We start from the raw sequence: 19,365 nt of genomic DNA on the forward strand, positions 1-19,365 counted from the left end.
GCAGCCACTTACTGAATGAGCCACCCAGGTGCTCCAGAAGAAATAGCTTTTTTAAAAAATGTTTTTTAAATATTAGAGGTTCAGTTTTTGAAACCACCTTTGACTGCAGTTTTAAGTAGACAGGTTCTTTCCTCATTTTATGAAGCTCTAGTTTTCCCTTACTGTCTTTCAAGAGTGAATAAAGAACTCATATATCAAAACCAATGGAAGAATTTTGTGGACAAGATGAGTGGGAAGATTAGAATGAGGAAGGCAGAAACTGAGAATTAAAGTCAGATGATAGATAGCCAAAAGGCCGAGAAGCGATGAACACCTGGAAAAAAAAATACGAAATACTGTTTTAATCCACTGTTCTTAAATTTTGGGTAGTTACCTTATCCTTTGGGATTCTGATGAAAGTGAAACAATCTGGCCCCAGAAAGTGCACAGACACATGCACATTCAGATCTGTACATAATCTTAGGGCATTGCTAAAGCTGAAGAGCATGTAGGGTGCCTGATACCCTGGTCAAGAACACATGGTCTAAATGGCAATCAGGGCTTGAGAGTATGTGACTGGGGAGTTTCGACATTCAAACTATGACAGTGTTCCCTTCTCAAATACCAATCTTTAGGACAGCCAAGATTAATTTTTGGCTTTAAACCTCTGGTGTGACAGCTAATAAAGCAAAACAGATTTTAGTTTTGGCTACTGAGAAATTAGAATAATCTGCTTTAAAAATTTTTCTTTTTAAATGCCATAGTTAGCAGTTTTTTGCAGTAAGGCAATATGGAATTCAGGTTACCCAAATAAAAATAGCCTACTAAAAAAAGTTGAACTGGAATATAAACAAATTTCAAATTCACCAACATGTTTGTATATATAGGAACTAAGTAAATGTCTCTTTTGGGAAGTAGGTTTAAAAAAAAAACCCAGCTGTTTGTTCTTTCTGCCTTTCCATGAATCTGTTTTTAAATTAAATTTTATCACAAAAGAGAGCTTTTAAATGAATTTTATTAATCCTGTAAGTTTAGTCTTGGGCATTTTTATTTTACTGTTGGTGACGAAGCTGTACTTCGTTGCTGTTCATTTGGCTCAGCACTTAAGTGGAACACTGAGCCAGTGATGCAACTTAATAGGTTATAAATTGTTTCCTTTTAGGCAAATTAGGCCGGTTAGACCAATATTTAATGTAATCCAGAATTCTTAGGATTCATTGATTGAATAGATGACCTACTGCTGAATGATTTGGTCATGGAGTCTAGGATTCCTTACATTTTTTTAAATTAAATTAAATTAAATTAAATTTTTTTAAATTTAAAAACTAGTAGTGGAGTCTAGGATTCCTTACATTTTTTTTTTTTAATTTACTTGATGAAATAAAAGGATTTTGTGGGTGACTGGGTGGTTCACTTGGTTAAGCATCTGCCTTGGGCTCAGGTCATGATCCTGGAGTCCTCGGATTAAGCCCCATGTTGGGCTTCCTGCTCGGTGGGGATTCTGTTTCTCCCTGTCCCTCTACCCCTCCCCCATGCTCATGCATGCTTTCTTTCTCTCTCTCTCACTCACTAACTCTCTTAATTTGTGCTCTCTCTCTCAAATAAATAAAATCTTTAATTTTTTTTTAAAAAGGATTTTTTCTTCATCCTAGATGGTATTTATAACTTGAAAGCATGTTACACATCATAAGAAATAGAAATCAAAGAAAGAAAGTTTAAAAATGAAATACTTGATGCTTTAGGGTAATGGTGGTTTAATAAGGAATTTTTAGCTTTTAAATTTTAGTGACTGAACCAAAAGTATTTTTGGCAGATGAACAGTCAATGTATTTTTTTTTCCTCCTAACTTTCCTTGTAGAATTCTGGAATAAAAATATGAGGAATAATACAGTAAAATTGTATATATTCACGTTCAACCATCTTTGTTCAGAGAATAGTAAAATAGTTAAAAGCAATTAAATTAAATTTGAATTTAGATCCTCTTTGCTATTATGCTCAGTGAGTTTCTTCTCTATAGCATTTTTGTGCCTCCAATAGGATGAACATGCCATGTGGTTCTAGTGCTAGGTAGATGCTTCTCTCATGGCATAGCTCCTAGGCATAAGCCAGCTACTTCAACTGTGTTCAGTTGAAAATAGCAAACTGTTCCATACTATAAAAAAAATCCCTGGTTGTGTTGGATTTATTATAAGATAGCGCTATACTTTATGGATGATATAAGGTATGCCCAAGATAATTTTGAATTTATGTGATTTCTGCTTTTAGTGCTTTCTTTGGAATATCTTTGGAATAACCCTGTGAGATTAGAGTCTCCTGAAAAAAGAAGTTTAGCTAATGATTTCACTATTTTTTTTTTCCAGGTGTTCATCACTTCTCAGCCTTTTGGCTAAGATCAAGTGTAGTATCTGTTCTTATCAGTTTTTTTCCAGGTGTTCAAAATGGTACCCATAGTTTTATATTTTAGTGTATATTGTTACATTTGGAGCTAATTAACAGTGTTGTAAAAATTAGAGTAATTTTGCCATTTTGGCTAACTTTGTTCTTTTGTTTGTTTTTCTTACAAGGAAACAATCTTAAATGTCAGGGTCAAATTTCCTGTGTCTTTTATTACCTCTTATGTCTATCAAATTAGTGCTGTAGTTTTAGGTGGTTCTTTTCTTCATAGTCAACTTTCTAAAGCATACTCCTATCTTGTCCACTCTTCCTTTTAATTTATATATGAGAGAGGCCTAAAGTTAGAGGTGTAGTTGTGACTATGGAGCAAAGAAAAGCAAACAAATACAATTTAGGAGGGACTAAATATCAATGACTTTCTTCTTTTTAACAAAGTGAGACTTAACTTTTATAACTACATGTAATTTTTCTTTTTTCTTTTTTTTTTTTTAAGATTTATTTATATATTTGAGAGAGAGCAAGAGAGCATAAGTGGGAATAGCAAAGGGGGAGAGAATCTGAATCAGACTCCATGCTGAGTGGAGCCCCAGTGTGGGGCTCACAACCCTCAGATCATGATCTAAGCCGAAACGAAGAGTCGGTTGCTTAACCAACGTTGCCATCCAGGCATCCCAGTGATTTATTTTCTTACTCTTTGTTAGATATCTCTTAATTATGTGTGTGTATATATTTATATTTCTATACTTCCCACCCCATCCTCAGTTTCAGAAAGGATTTAACATGACTTGCTTTCCACCTAATTAAAATTATAAAATAGTTGATATATCCAAAAGAATATAATGTAGGGTGTACAGCATAATGAAATGAAAACTTGTGCATCTGCTACTCAGTTTAAGATTAGAACATTACTCAACATTTTCATTATAGGGATCCCAGAAAGAAAAGAAAGAGAAAAGGGGACAGAAAATGTATTTGAAGAAATAATAGCTGATGACTCCCCAAATCTGGGAAAAGAAATAGAAATCCAGATCCAGGAGGTACAGAGAGCCCCCAACAAAATCAACACAAGGAGGTCTATATCAAGACACATAGTAATTAAAATGGCAGTAAGTAGTGATAAGGGGAGAATTTTAAAAGCAGGAAGAGAAAACACACCCAGGTAAAAGGGAAACTGCATAAGGCCTTCAGCTGATTTTTCATCAGAAACTTTGCAGAGCAGAAGAGAGTGGCATGATATATTCAAAGTGCTGAAAGGAAAAAAGCAGCCAGTGGAACAGAATAGAGAATCCAGAAATGGACCTTCACCTCTGTATAGGGTCAACTAATCTTTGACAAAGCTGGAAAGACTATAGAATGGAAAAAGGACAGTCTAGGGGCACCTGGGTGACTCAGGGATTAGGCCTCTGCCTTTGGCTCAGGTCATGATCTCAGAGTCCTGGGGTCCAGCCCCATGTCGAGCTCTCTGCTCAGCAGGGAGCCTGCTTCCCCCCCCCCTGCCTGCCTCTCTGCCAACTTGTGATCTCTCTCTCTCTCTCTCTCTGTCAAATAAATAAATAAATAAATCTTTTAAAAAGAAAAAGGACAGTCTCTTCAACTGGTGCTGGGAAAATTGGATATGAATGAAACTGTACCATTTTCTTAAAACCATACACAAATATGAACTCAGAATAGTAGAAAGACCTAAATGTGAGACAGGAATCCATCAAAATCCTAGAGGAGAACACAGGCAGCAACCTCTTCAACCTCAGCTACAGAAGCTTCTTGCCAGACTAGTCTCCAAAGTCAAGGGAAATCAAGCAAAAATGAACTCTTGAGACTTCATCAAGATAAAAAGCTTCTGCACAGCAAAGGAAACAGTCAACAAAACTAAAAGTCAACCTATTAATTGGGTAAAGATATTTGCAAATGATATATCAGATGAAGGACTAGTATCAGGGGCACCTGGGTGGCTTTGTTGCTTGAGCATGTGCCTTTGACTCAGATTGTGATGCCAGGGTCCTGGGATTGATCCCTGCATGGGGCTCCCTGCTTGTGGAGGGCCTGCTTCTCCTCCTCCCACTCATGTGTGCGTGCTCTCTCTTTCTCTCTCTCTCTCAAATAAATAAATCTTTAATAAAAGGGGGGGCTAGTATCCAAGATGTATAAAGAACTTATCAAACTCAACACCTAAAAAACAAATAATCCAGTCAGGAAATGGGCAGAAGATATAAACAGACATTTCTCCTCTGTCTCCTCGTATGTCTATGAACGGACGTACAAATGACCAACAGACACATTAAAAAATGCTCAGCATCTCTTGGCATCAGGGAAATACAAATCAAACCATAATGAGACACCATCTCAGACCAGTCAGAATGGCTAAAATTAACAAGTCACGAAGCAACAAATATTGGCAAGGATGTGGAGAAAGGCGAATCCTCTTATGCTGTTTGTGGGAATGCAGACTGGTTTGGCTCCTCTGGAAAACAGTACATACAGAGGTTCCTCAAAAAGTTGAAAATAGAGCTCCTTTGTGACCCAGCAATTGTAGTACTAGGTATTTACCCTAGAGATAAAAATTTAGTGATCCAGAGGGGCACATGCACCCAGTGTTTATAGCAGTAATGTCCACAATAGTCAAACAATGGAAAGAACCAAGATGTCCATGAACAGATGAATGGATAAAGAAGATGTGTTATACACACACACGCGCACATGCACACACTCACACAATGGAATATTACTCAGCCATCAGAAAGGACAAATAAATACCATTTACATTGATGTGGATGGAACTGCTGGAGGTACTACACTGAGCAAACCAAGTCAATCAGAGAAAGACAATTACATGGTTTCACTCATGTGGAATATAAGAAGCAATGCAGAAGATCATAGGGAAAGGAGGAAAAACCGAAAGGGATGTCATCAGGGAGGGAGACAAACCATGAGAGACTCATAAATACGGAAAACAAACTGAGGGTAACTGGAGTGGGAGTGGGTGGGGGAATGGGGTAATTGGGCAATGGGCATTAAGGAGGGCACATGATGTGATGAACACTGGGTGTTATATGCAACTGATGAGTTATTAAAGTAAAATCATTTAGATTTACTAAAATGATTTAGTAAATCTAAAACAATGATTTACTATATACTGGCTAATTGAATTTAAATTAAAAAACTAACAGCGAAGAACACTCTTTCTAGCAAGGCTATCATTCAGAAAGAGAGAGTTTCCCAAACAAAAGTTAAAGGAATCCATGATCACTAAACCAGCCCTACAAGAATTATTAAATGGGAATCTTTAAGTGGAAAGGAGAGACCATAAACAGGATTAAGAAAAGTAGGAATCACCAAAGCAGTGATATTAAGTATATCTATAAAAATCAGTCAAGGTGGGGCGCCTGGGTAGCTCAGTGGGTTAAGCGGCTGCCTTTGGCTCAGGTCATGATCCCAGCATCCTGGGTTCGAGTCCCACATCGGGCTCCTTGCTGGGTAGGGAGCCTGCTTCTCCCTCTGCCTCTGCCTACCAGTCTGCCTGCCTGTGCTTGTGCTTTCTCTCTCTCTCCCTTTCTCTAACAAATACATAAATAAAATCTTTAAAAAAAAAATCAGTCAAGGAATTCACAAAATAAAAGGATGTAAAGTATGACACCATTTACCTAAAGCATGGTGGGTGGTGGGTAGTAAAGAATGGGTTTAAACTTAAGTGACCGTCAACTTAATATAGACTGCTCTGTGCCTAAGAGGTTATATACAAACCTAATGGTTATAAAGAGAAAAGAATCTAAGTATATAGTTAAAGAAAGCCAGCAAATCATAAGAGAGCAAGAGAAGAAAGGAACAGAGAAGAACTACAAAAGGAACCATAAAATAAGTAACAAAATGGCAATAAGTACATAGCTACCAATAATTACTTAGAATTAAAAGGGACTAAACACTCAAAGACATAGGGTGACAGAATGCACAAAAAAGCAAGACCCAATTATATGCTGCCTATAGGAGACTCATTTCAGACGTAAAGAACACATGCAAATTGGAAGGCAAGAGATAGGAAAGAGTTTGTCATGAAAACAGAAATGAACAGGAAGCCAGGGTAGCAAGATTTATGTTGGACAAAATAGACTTTAACACAAAGAATGTAACAAAAGACAAGGAAGGACACTACATAAGCATAAAAGGAATAATCCAGGAAGAAGATATAACAATTGTAAGTATTTATGATGAGAGCACTCAGATACATAAAGCTAATAGCAAATATAAAGGAAGTAATCAATAGTCATATGGTAATAGGGGACTTTAACATCCAACTTACATCAATGGATAGGTCATCCAATCAGAAAATCAATAAGGAAATTGTGGCTTGAATGACACATTGGACCAGATAGAACTGACAGATATTTTCAGAACATTCTATCCTAAAAGAACAGAATATACATCTTTTGAAGTGCACATACATGGAACATTCTACAGAATATTTCACATAGTAGGCCACAAAAATATGAATAAATTGAAAAAGCTGAAGTCATACTAGGCATCTTTTCTGACCACAGTGCTATGAAACTAGAAATCAACCACCAAAAATAAATAAATAAATACAAATATCTGGAAAACAATACAGATGCATGGAGGTTAAATAACATGCTTCTAAACACTGAATGGGTCAACCAGGAAGTCAAGGAGGAAATGACAAATACATGGAGATAAATGAAAACAAAAACACAATGGTCAAAAATCTTTGCGACACAGCAAAAGTTGTTTTAAGAGGGAAGTTTATAGGAATATAGGCCTACCTCAAGAAGCAAGAAGAATACTTAGCTGGCAGGGGAGATACCATGATCATGAAGTTGGTTTTCCCAGGGCGAGGCTTATCCATTGCACTCCGGATGTGCTGACCCCTGCGATTTCCCCAAATGTGGGAAACTCGACTGCATAATTTGTGGTAGTGGGGGACTGCGTTCACGCTTTCCCCTGAAAAAAAAAAAAGAAGCAAGAAGAATTTCAAACAACCTAACCTTATACCTTAAAGAGCTAGAAAAAGAACAAATGAAACTCAAAGCCAGTAGAAGGAAGGAAATAATAAAGATTAAAGCAGAAATGAACGAGATAGAAACTTTAAAAAACAAAAAAACAAACAAAAAACAAACCAGAGCAGATTAAGGAAACCAGGAGCTGGTTCTTCAGAAAGATCAACAAAATTTATAAACCTTCAGCCAGACTCACCAAAAAGTGGGGCAGGACCTAAAATCAGAAATTGAAGAGGAGAAATAACAGTAATACAGAAATACAAAGGACTATAAGAGAATATTCTGAAAAATTATATGCAAACAAATTGGAAGTCTAGAAGAAGTGGATAAATTCCTAGATACATATAACCTCCGAATACTGAATCAGGAAGAAATAGAAAGTTTGAACAGATCAATTACCAGCAATGAAATTGAATCAGTAATAAAATACTCCCAAGGGAAAAAAAAGTCTAGGACCAGACAACTTCACAGGTGAATTCTACTAAACAGTTAAAGAATTACTACCTATTCTTCTCAAACTATTCCACAACACAGAAGAGGAGGGAAAGCTTCCAGATTCATTCTATGAAGCCAACATTATTGATACTAAAACCAGATAAAGACACTACCAAAAAAACCAAAAAGGTTGGGGGGAGAACTACAGGCCAGTATCTCTCATGAACATAGATGCAATAATCCTCAACAAAATCCAACAGTACGTTTAAAAAATCATTCACCATGATCAAGTGGGATTTATTCCTGGGATGCAGGAGTGCTTCAGTATCTGCAAATCAATCAACATGATACTTCACATCAACAAGAGAAAGGATAAAAAAACCCATGATCATTTCAATAGATGCAGAAAAAGCATTTGACAAAGCACAACATCCATTCATGACAAAAACCCTCAATAAAGCAGGTTTAGAGGGAACACACCTAAGTATATAAGAGGCCATATATTGCTAAAACTCAGATCTGGCATCATACTCTGTGGTGAAAAACTGAGAGCTTTTCCCTTAAGATCAGGAACAAGACAAGGTTGTCCACTATTACCACTTTTATTCAACAGAGTATTGGAAGTCCCAGCCACAGCAACGAGTCAAGAAGAAGAAATAAAAGGCATCCACATTGGTAAGGAAGAAGTAAAACTTTCACTCTTTGCAGATGACATGATTCTATGTCTAGAAAACCATAAAGATTCCACCAAAAAACTACTAGAAGTGATAAACGAATTCGGTAAGGTAATGGGATACAAAATCAATATACAGAAGTCCTTTGCATATCTATGCGCTAATAATGAAGCAGCAGAAAGAGAGAATAAGAAAACGGTCCCATTTAGAATTATACCAAAAATAATAAAATACCTAGAAATAAGTTAACCAAGGAGGTGAAAGATCGGTACTCTGAAAACTATAATACACCGATGAAAGAAACTGAAGATGACACAATGCAATAGATAGACATTCCATGCTTACAGAGTAGAAGAACAAATATTATTAAAATGGCCATACTACCCAAAACAACATACAGATTTGATGCAATCCCTATCAAAATACCAATAGCATTTTTCACAGAACTAGAACAAATAATCTTAAAATTTGTATGGAACCACAAAAGACCCTGAATAGCCAAAGCAGCCTTGAAGAGGAAGAACAAAACGAAGTAGCACAAACCCAGACTTCCAAGATATGCTGCAAAGCTGTCTTAATAAAAATGGTATTGTCTGGCAAAAAAGTGAGACACATAGATCAGTGGAACAGAATAGAAAATCCATGGGGATCTGGCTGAGTGGCTCAGTCAGTTGAGTATCTGACACTTGATCGACGCTCAGGTCTTGATCTTGGGGTCCTGGGATTGAGCCCCACGTCAGGCTCTATGCTCAGCAGGGAGTCTGCTTAAGGATTTTCTCCTCCTTCTGTCTCTCCTCCGACTCATGCACACACACATGCTCTCTCTCTCAAATAAATCTCTTTAAAAAAAAAAAAAAACCAAACATATATAGGGACACCTGGATGGCTTAGTCAGTTAAGCTGCTGCCTTCGGCTCAGGTCATGATCCCAGGGTTCTGGGATCAAGTCCCCTATCAGGCTTCTTGCTCAGCAGGGACCCTGCTGCTCTCTCCGCCTCTGCCTGACACTCTGCCTGCTTGTGTGTGTGCGCATGCTTCTCTCTGACAAATAAATAAATAAAACATTTAAAAAATAAATGTATATAACTCAATACTCCAAAAAACAAATAATCCAATTAAAAATGGCCAGAAGACATAAACAGACATTTCTTTGTCGAAGATACACAGATGGCCAGCAAATGCAGGAAAGGATGATCAGTATCACTCATCATGAGGGAAATACAAATCAAAAATCACAAATATGAGATCACCTCACACCTGTCAGACTGGTTAAAATCAACAACACAAGGAACAACAGGTGTTGGCAGGGATGTGGGGAAAAGAGAACCCTTTTGCAGTGTTGGTGGGAATGTGAACTGGTGTAGCCACTTTGGAAAACAGTATGGAAGTTCCTCAGAAAGTTAAAAATAGAATTACCCGGTGATCCAGCAATTGGACTGTTAGGTACTTAATACCCAAAGAATATAAAAACACTAATTCAGAAGGATACATTTCATTCAGCCCTGTCTTTATTGCAGCATTATCTATAGTTATGGAAGCAGCCCACGTGTCCATCGATAGATGAATGGAATAAGCTGTAATGTTTTCTACAATGGAATATTACTCAGCCAGGAAAACAAATGGAATCTTGTCATTTGCAACAACATGGATGGATCTAGAGGGTATAAAGCTAAGTGAAATAAGTCCATCAGAGAAGGACAAATACCATATGATCTCACTCGTGGAATTTAAGAAACGAAAGAAATGAACATATTAAAAAAGAGATAAGGGGCACCTGGGTGGCTCAGGGGGTTAAGGCCTCTGCCTTCGGCTCGGGTCATGGTCCCGGGGTCCTGGGATCAAGCCCCACATCAGGCTTTCTGCTCAGCATGGAGCCTGCTTCCTCCTCTCTCTGCTTGCCTCTCTGCCTACTTGTGATCTCTGTCGAATAAATAAATAAAATCTTTTTTAAAAATTAAAAAAAAAAAAGACGAAAACATAGATAGATTTCTCTATAGAGATCAAGCTGGTGATTACCAGAGGGAAGATAGTTGGGGAGAGGGGTGAAATAGGAGAAGGGGATTAAGAGTATACTTATCATGATAAGAACTGAGTCATGTGTAGAACTGTTGAATCACTGTATTGTAACACCAGAAACTCATGTAATACTATATGTTAACTATTACTAGAATTAAGGGGAAAAAAAGAATTAGAACATTATTGAAACTTTGAAGTCCCATGTGAACCTTTCTCAATTATGTTGTTCCCCTTTCTTTTCCCTCAGTAACACTGCCCCTAATTATGTTTGTATTTTCTTTATTGTTTTGGTAATGGGATATGTATGTATCCCTAGGTGTTGTTTAGTTCTGCATATTTTTGAGAGACCATGTAATGTCAGGGATCTAAGAGCACAGTCTCATGACAGGTGGTTATGCCATCATGTGATTAGGGCATATTACTTCTCCATGCCTGTTTCTTTCTGTATGAAATAGAGATTAAAAATAGAATTTACCTGGGGCACCTGGGTGGCTCAGTCGAGTGTCCAGCTCTTGGGTTTTGGCTCAGGTCACGATCTCAGGGTTGTGGGATTCAACCCCATGTCGGGCTCTGTGCTCAGGAGGGAGCCTGCTTGTCCCTCAGCCTCTGCCTCTGCCTCTCCCATCTCTCTCTCTCTGAGTCTCTATTTCTGTCTGTCTCTCTGTCTAAAATAAATAAATAAATAAAATTTAAAAAAATTAAAATTTACCTGATAGGGCTGATACAAGGATTAAAGTAGTCATTGTATGCAAAGTACATAGTGTACAGTGCCTATCACAGAGGCAGTATTGCCTGAGTGTTAGTTCTTAGTATCTATATAAAGGAATCCTAACATAAGCAGTTTGCTTCCCTCCTTCAACATTGTGAGAGACATTCATGATACATGCTATAAATCATTAATTTTTACTTCTTTTTCTCTTAATTATTTTTTTAAAAGATTTAAAAAAGATTTTTAAAAGATTATTTATTTGACACAGAGAAAGAGACAGAACAAGCAGGAGGAAGACAGAGAGAAGGGGAGAAGCAGACTCCCTGTTGAGCAGGGAGCCTGACTCCAGGCTCAGTCCCAGGACCCTGGGATCATTACCTAGTTGAAGGCAGACCCTTAACCGACTGAGCCACCCAGATACCCTTGAGATTTATTTTTTATTGAGGTATCATTTTTACTTCTGGTTAGTATTTCATTGTGTGAATATTCTGTATTTCTTACATGAATGTATAATTAGATTCCAGTATTGCTGTTCTTTTACTGTTACTAACCATAAACAGTGCTACACAGATATGTTGTACATCTTTCTGTGTATATGTCTAAGAGTTTCTCAGGGATGTATACCTAGAAGTGGAATTGCTGAGTTGTGAGGGTATGTGTGTCTTCAACTTGCCTGTACAATGCCAAATTACTTTTCAAAATGGTTGCCCCAGTTTATGCTCCTATTAAGGGAATAAGAACGAACGCCTGTCACCTCATATCTTACTGTTAAATTCTTTAATATTTTGGGGTTATGGACATTGGGGAGGGTATGTGCTTTGGTGAGTGCTGATTCACAGACCTGTACCCCTGGGGATAAAGATACATGTTTATAAAAAATAAAAAATAAATAACTACAAAAAAAATTCTTTAATATTTGCTAAACTGAAAGCGGTAAGATGACATTAGGTGTTTTAATTGGCATCTTCCTGATTACTGCGGAGGTTAGGCATTTTCTTCATGTATTCATTGGTCATTTCTGTAACTTTGTATGTAAAATACAGTACATTTTGCTCATTTTCCACTTATACTCTATTTTAAACTGATAATTTGATTTTGCTTATTATTTTTTAGAAGTCTTTAAATGTCAGGATACTAATAATTTGTTTTTAATATGGCAAATATTCTTCTAATTTGTGGCATGTCTTTCATTTTCAGGTGGATGATCTTTTGTAAACATTTACAGATTAGAGGAAATTCTTTTGTTAGGTTAGTGTCTTATTTGAGATATATGTATAAAATGTAGTTTCCAGAATCCTTAGTCCATACTTTAAAAAAGTGAGGCTTTTGCAGTCTTACTGTTTAGTTCATTTCTTTTTTCTTTTTTTTTTTTTAAAGATTTTATTTATTTATTTGACAGAGAGAAATCACAAGTAGATGGAGAGGCAGGCAGAGAGAGAGAGAGGGAAGCAGGCTCCCTGCCGAGCAGAGAGCCCGATGCGGGACCCGATCCCAGGACCCTGAGATCATGACCCGAGCCGAAGGCAGCGGCTTAAACCACTGAGCCACCCCTAAACAGGCGCCCCTGTTTAGTTCATTTCAATGTAAATAACCATTATAGAAAAACTCTTGCTCAATAGCTTTTTTATTTTATCATTTTATTTCAATAGCTTTATTAAAACTTTTTTATATTAAAATAATCCAATTGTATAACCATAAAGCTAACTACATGTATGCCACGTTGATAAACCATTGTTAGAAATTATACCTTTTGTCCATTAATTCTTGGTCTTTTAAATTTATTACATTTTTTCCAATAAATGAGACCATTTCCAGCTTGTGGTTTACCATGTGAAACAATTATTGTTCCTTGTTCTATATTAGAGAATTTTGTTTGTTTTAAGATGTAGTAATGTTGTGCCTTATATGACTGCACTGGCCGTAGAAGATGATTCTTCTAGGAATTTTAAGCTCCTTTGTTGTTGAATATAACAAGTCAGATAAACCTTTGTCAGTTAAGTTTTTCTTAGAAAACTTTCTTTTATTTGGAGTTTTATTTTTGCAGTTTTTTATTTGTGATGTCTTTAGGGAGCATTTAGGAGCTGATCCTATAATTAATTTGTCTCTTCCTTTAATGCGATCTTCTCGTGGTTAGGGACAGTTATTTCCTATTTATTTTCCTTTTTTTTTTTTTTAAGTGCGCTCCATGCCCAGTGGCACCCAGCGTGGTACTTGAACTCACAACCCTAAGATCAAGACCTGAGGTGAGATTGAGAGTTGGATGCTTAACCAACAAAGTCACCCAGGTGCCCCAGGGACAGTTATCTCAACTATCTGTAAGCTTGCACATGAAACTCCTACATTGGTACCATTCACACAGTGGATACCTGGTATTTAATATCTCTTCTTGTTCTTTTTTCTTTCCTGTGTAGAGCAAATACCTGTATGTGCATGCAATCCTTCATATACTCTATATATAGACAGTGTTGAAGAAATTTGTCAAGCATGAGCTTAATTACCATGAAAAGTATGACAGTTCACCTGATTTTTTGAACATTGTAGATAAGATTTCCTATTTGAAACAGTTGAGCTGTTACTTTGTTTTAGGAAATTTGTCTTTTTTAACATTAATGATGGAATCTCCTACACCTCTCTCCCATTGAAATAGTCTCAGTGTGATTTCAATAGAGTTTGTCAGTGAATAGTGCATTTTCTAGAGCTGTTACAGAAATAAGATTGAGAAACACATCTACTCTTAACCATCAGGATCCAGTTCACCATCATCTACAGGATTACGTATTAGTAGCCTCTAATTGTCTCCCTGCTTTCATTCTTGTTCTCATCAACCCATTTTTCTTCTTTGCTTTTTAAGTGAACAATTCCGTGGTATTTAGCACATTCGCAGTGTTGTACAGCCACCACCTCTATCTAGTTCCAAAACACGTTTTATTCAAGTATAATCAGCATATAGTGCTAGATTAGTTTCAGGTGTACAGTATACTGACTTGGCAATTCCATATAGTACTCATTGCTCATTATGTTAAGTGTGCTCTTTTTTTTTTTTTTTTAAAGATTTATTTATCTGAGGGAGAGAGAGAGAAAAAAAAGGAGAGGGAGAGAATCCTAAGCAAATTCCTCACTGACCTCTGAGTCTAAGGCAGGGCTCAGTTCCACCACCCCGAGACTGTGACCTGAGCTGAATCCAAGAATCAGACGTTCAATCTCAACGGACTTATCCCGTGATAAGTGTATTCTTAATTCCTTTATCTGTTTCACACATCCCTCCACCATCTCCCCTCTGGCAGCCACTGGTTTGTTCTCTGTATTTAAGAGTCTGGGGTTTTTAAAAAAATTTTTTATTGGATGTATATGGATGGATTATTAGCCCCAGGGGTACAGGTCTGTGAAATGCCAGGTTTACACACTTTACAGAGTCTGGGTTTTTTTGTTTGTCATCTTTTTTCTTCATTTGTTTTGTTTCTTAAATCTCACATATGAGTGAGATCATACGGTATTCGTGTTTCTGATTGACTTACTTCATTTAGTTTTATGTCCTGTAGGGTCCATGTTGTTGCAAATGGTAAGATTTCATTCTTTTTTTAATGACTGAGTAGTATTCCATTGTAGAATATACCACATCTTTATCCATTCATCTCTTCATGGACACTTGGGTTGCTTCCCTGTCTTGGCTATTGTAAATAATGCTGCAATGAGCATAAGGGTGCACGTATCTTTTTTGAATTGGTGTTTTCATTTTCTTTGGGTAAATACTTAGCAGTGGCATTATTAGATCATATGGTACTTCTATTTTAAACGTCTTAAGGAAACTCCATACTCTTTCCACAGTGGCTGTACCAGTTTACCTGCAAGACTCACTTGAGATTTAAAGACATGCAGATTGAAAGTGAAAGAGTGACAAAACATTTACAAGGCAAATAGAAGTGCAAAGAAAGCCTGGTTGCAATACTTACATAAGCAAAATATAATTTAAAACAGAGAATGTAACAATATACAAAGAAGGATACTGTGTCATCAGAAAGGGAACAGTCTAGGGAAAGGATGTAACAATTGTAAACATTTGTACACTCACTTGGGAGCACCTAAATACAAAAAGCAGCTATTAACAGATACACAGAAGGAAATTGACAGTAAGACAATAATAGGGGAATTTTACACCCCGCTTAAATCTATGAATAGATCATCCAGATAGAAAATCAATAAGAAACAGTAGCTTTGTTTTTTGGGAGTTTTTGTTCTTTTTATTTTTTAGACTTTATTATTTTTTTAAAGTAATTTCTACACCCAATGTGAGTGAGGCTTGAACCTAAAACTCTGAGATCGAGAGACACACTCTACTGACTGAGCCAGCCAGGTGCCCTGTGACTTTAACAACACATTGGACTAGATGGATCTAACAGATATATTCACAACATACCATGCAAAAGCAGTGGAATACACATTCTTTTCAAGTGCACCTGGAACATTCTCTAGAGCAGATCATGTTAGGCCCCCAAACAAATTTCAACAGATTAACAAAAACTGAAATCCTATCATGCGTCTTTTCTTTTTTTTTTTTTTTTAAGATTTTATTTATTTATTTGACAGAGAGAAATCACAAGTAGTCGGAGAAGCAGGCAGAGAGAGAGAGAAGCAGGCTCCCTGCTGAGCAGAGAGCCCGATGCGGGACTCGATCCCAGGACCCTGAGATCATGACCGAGCCGAAGGCAGCGGCTTAACCCACTGAGCCACCCAGGTGCCCCTCATGCGTCTTTTCTGACCAGAATGGTATGAAACTAGAAATCAATGACCAGAAAAAAAACTCTGGCAAGAACACAAATAAGGGAAGTCTAAATAACATGCTATAAACAATGAATGGGTCAACTACAAAATTAAAAAGAAAATCTTTAGTCCATTCTTTTTTAAAAATTATTTTTATTAACATATAATGTATTATTGCCCCCAGGGGTACAGGTAGGTCTGTGAATCATCAGTCTTACACATTTCACAGCACTCGCCATAGCACATACCCGCCCCAATGTCCATCATCCAGCCACCCTGTCCATAACCACCCCCCCCAGCAACCCGTAGTTTATTTTGTGAGATTAAGGGTCTTTTATGGTTTGTCTCCCTCCTGATCCCATCTTATTTCATTTTTTCCTTCCCTACTCCTCACAACCCCCTGCCTTGTAGCAGCCAAACACAAAGCACAAGTTGTATTTAGAACCTTTCTATGGCTTCCTGTTTGTCTCAGAAGAAAAAATCAAAGTGTTTAGCCTGCAAGACCCTGTATGACTTTTCCCTATGTCCATCTGGTCTTATCTCTCCTAGTCTGTTGTTTCATTTTGCACTGAACACACTCACTAAATTTCTGTTTGTCAGATACTCTAGGCAAGCTACCCCCTCAAGAAATTGCACTGATTTTCTTTTTCTGGAATTCTCATCCTACTTGTGTGCTCCCTTTTTTACCTCCTTCAATTCTTTGCTCATATATATATATATATATATATGCACACATATGTGTGTGTATATATGTGTGTATATATATATATATATATTTTTAAAGATTTTATTTATTTATTTGAGAGAGACACACACACAGTGAGAGAGAGCATGAGGGGGAGGTCAGAGGGAGAAGCAGACTCCCCATGGAGTTGGGAGCCCAATGTGGGACTTGATCCTAGAACTCCAGGATCACGATCTGAGTCGAAGGCAGTGCTTAACCAGCTGAGCCACCCAGGTGCCCCATATATTACTTTCTTAACTTAAAACTTTATCCCTGCCTCCAGCACTTCTAATTCCCCTCTTAACCCTGTTCATCTTTTTCTGCATAACATTTAGCATTTTCTCACATACAAGTCAGTGGTGTGCTACTAAGTGTTCCACTACTAGTTCTCTGAGTGTAGGTATGATGGTTGATATTTCTGCTTATGGTAATGAGTAAGGGGAAGTGAAACAATGAAGATGTGCATCAGCATTTCACTGATGTATCAATCGGGTGAGAAACTTCTTTACGGAATTGGATAATAGTTTTCTAGTACTAGAAGAGTATGTTCTCAATTTTTTTGGTGCTATTCATAATGTGATGGTTATAGATAGCACACATTTTTTAATTTAGTCAGCATTTTCTCCAGCAGTTTCTTAGATCTAGACCATCAAGAGAGACACACAGCAAGAGAGGGAACACATGCAGGGGGAGTGGGAGAAGGAGAAGCGGGCTTCTTGCTGAGCAGGGAGCCCGATGTGGGGCTCGACCCCAGGACCCTGGAACCATGACCTGAGCCAAAGGCAGATGCTTAATGACTGAGCCACACAGGCATCCCCAAAAGCAAGTTTCATTATCATATGATGGTGTAGAATTTTAGTTGAAAGAAGACCAAAGTAAAATATTAAAATTAGAAAATACAGTGTGAAGAAACAAAGAGAAATGAAAAGGCCACATCTTATTTGAAAGGCTTGATTTTCGTAGGATTTTATAGGGAGGTGGGAAATGAGGCCAGAAGAAGGTTGGGTTCAGATTGTAGAGGCTCCTGAATGCCAGAGTCACAAATTGAATTGTGGAATCTTCAACAGGTTTTGAACAGGATCAAGGATGAGTTATAAGAACACTGATCTGGCACAACTGTGTAGGAAGAATAGAGGAAAAAGAGCTTACAGTCCAGGGGTTGTTGCAGAAGTTCATGGATGAAGTGATGTTTGTTTGTTTGTTTGTTTGTTTAACAGGGCTGTTAGGAATAGAAAGGGATGACTGAATGCTAGAGATACTGAGATACTGTTACTAGCATCCAGTAGCATCAATAGATGGACTGGGTATAGAAGACTTACGGAAAAGTGTCAGAGATGAACCTAGAGTTTGTCGTCATTTTAAAGCTTTGAGGGATGTAAAAATGCTATGTAGAAGTAGGAAAATAAGGAAGAGGAAGAGCTTGTTTGAAAGGAAGATAAATTTGATTTAGAGACATCTTGAGTTGGAGTTGAAAGTGTAAGACTGGAATTCATACAAAAAGCATCAGGGCTAGATCTTAACTCTCTTGGAAAAAAAATATATATACACATACATGCACACACATATATATATTATGTAGGAAAAAATACGCTTAAACTTAGTTGACTTTAACTCTTTAAAAAAAATCTCAGTTCAGTATATAATCTTTGAATTCAAAGAAGGAAAGATATAGCTGTAAAGTTAAATATTGATAGGGACATTTAAGTTTTGCTAATAAGGTCAGTTACATGGCTTTTTGAATATTAGCTAATTGCATTTCTTAGAAAAACTCCATGTGGTCTTGATGTATTATCTTCTTAATGTTTGGTTTGATTTGCTAAATTTTTGTTTAGAATTGTTGCATGTATACTCGTGAAAGATACTTGTCTCTAGCTTACTTTTAAAATAATGTTTTTGTTTGGTTTGGGTATCAGAGTAATGTTAGCCTGATAGAGGAATTTAAAAATATTCCTTCTTCAACTTTTTGGGAAGAGTTTGTATAGAATTGGTATTTCTTAGATGTTTAGGAGAATTCAGCAATGAATGCATTTAGTCTAGGAGTTGTCTTTGTGGAAAGATTTTTAACTATAAATTCAATTTCATTAATAGGTTAGGTGTAGGTGTTTAGGTTATCTGTTTCTTCTTGAGTAAGCTATGGTAGTTTGGGTCTTGGAAAGCATTTTTCCATGCTGTCCATGAGTTTATTAGCATAAACTTGTTCATAATATTCCTTTATTATCCTTTTAAATATCTCTGGAATATATAGTGGTGATACATCTTTCATTCTTGATATCACTCATTTGTGTCTTTCCCCCATTAGTGCAGCTACAGGTTTATCAGTTTTATTAATCTTCAGAAAGAATCAGCTTTTGGTTTCTTTTTCTTGGTCTTTGTTTTCCTACTTGACTGCTTTCTCTTCTGATCTCTACTAGTTCCTTTTTTTCTGCTTACTTTGCATTTCTTTGCCCCTTTAGTTTCTATAGGTGGAAGCTGAGAACATGGATTTAAGTAAGATCTTTTTTTAAAAAAATACGGACATTTAGTACAGAGTTTCACATTAGTGGCACTATTGACATTTTAAGCTGAATACTGTTTTGTTGAGAGGGCTGTCCTGTACATTATAGGACATGTAGGAGTATCCCTGGTCAATACCCACTAAATGCCAATAGCACCCCCTGGCAACAACCAATAATAA

The 19,365-nt window shown here is 37.0% G+C and overlaps 1 protein-coding gene and 2 non-coding genes across 10 annotated transcripts in view; all 3 read left to right on the top strand.

The window, feature by feature from the left end:
* Nucleotides 1-19,365, top strand: part of NUMB (NUMB endocytic adaptor protein) — a 189,381-nt gene that overhangs the window by 94,241 nt on the left and 75,775 nt on the right. For 6 of the 8 annotated variants that reach the window (XM_059373800.1, XM_059373807.1, XM_059373803.1 and 3 more), the window contains one exon: nucleotides 15,794-15,973. The exons of the other annotated variants lie outside the window; for them this stretch is intronic. In XM_059373800.1, coding sequence (XP_059229783.1) covers nucleotides 15,971-15,973 — 3 coding nt within the window. In that variant the 5' untranslated portion in view covers nucleotides 15,794-15,970. The remainder of the gene's footprint in view (nucleotides 1-15,793; nucleotides 15,974-19,365) is intronic. 8 annotated transcript variants of the gene reach the window in all.
* On the top strand, nucleotides 2,346-2,528 carry LOC132000578 (U2 spliceosomal RNA). Its single transcript, XR_009399420.1, has one exon. It is a non-coding gene; the product is annotated as a U2 spliceosomal RNA (small nuclear RNA).
* Nucleotides 7,160-7,323, top strand: LOC132000560 (U1 spliceosomal RNA). The gene has a single exon (XR_009399409.1). It is a non-coding gene; the product is annotated as a U1 spliceosomal RNA (small nuclear RNA).

This window comes from Mustela nigripes, chromosome 13 (genome assembly GCF_022355385.1).
Source record: "Mustela nigripes isolate SB6536 chromosome 13, MUSNIG.SB6536, whole genome shotgun sequence".
Lineage (NCBI taxonomy): Eukaryota > Metazoa > Chordata > Mammalia > Carnivora > Mustelidae > Mustela > Mustela nigripes.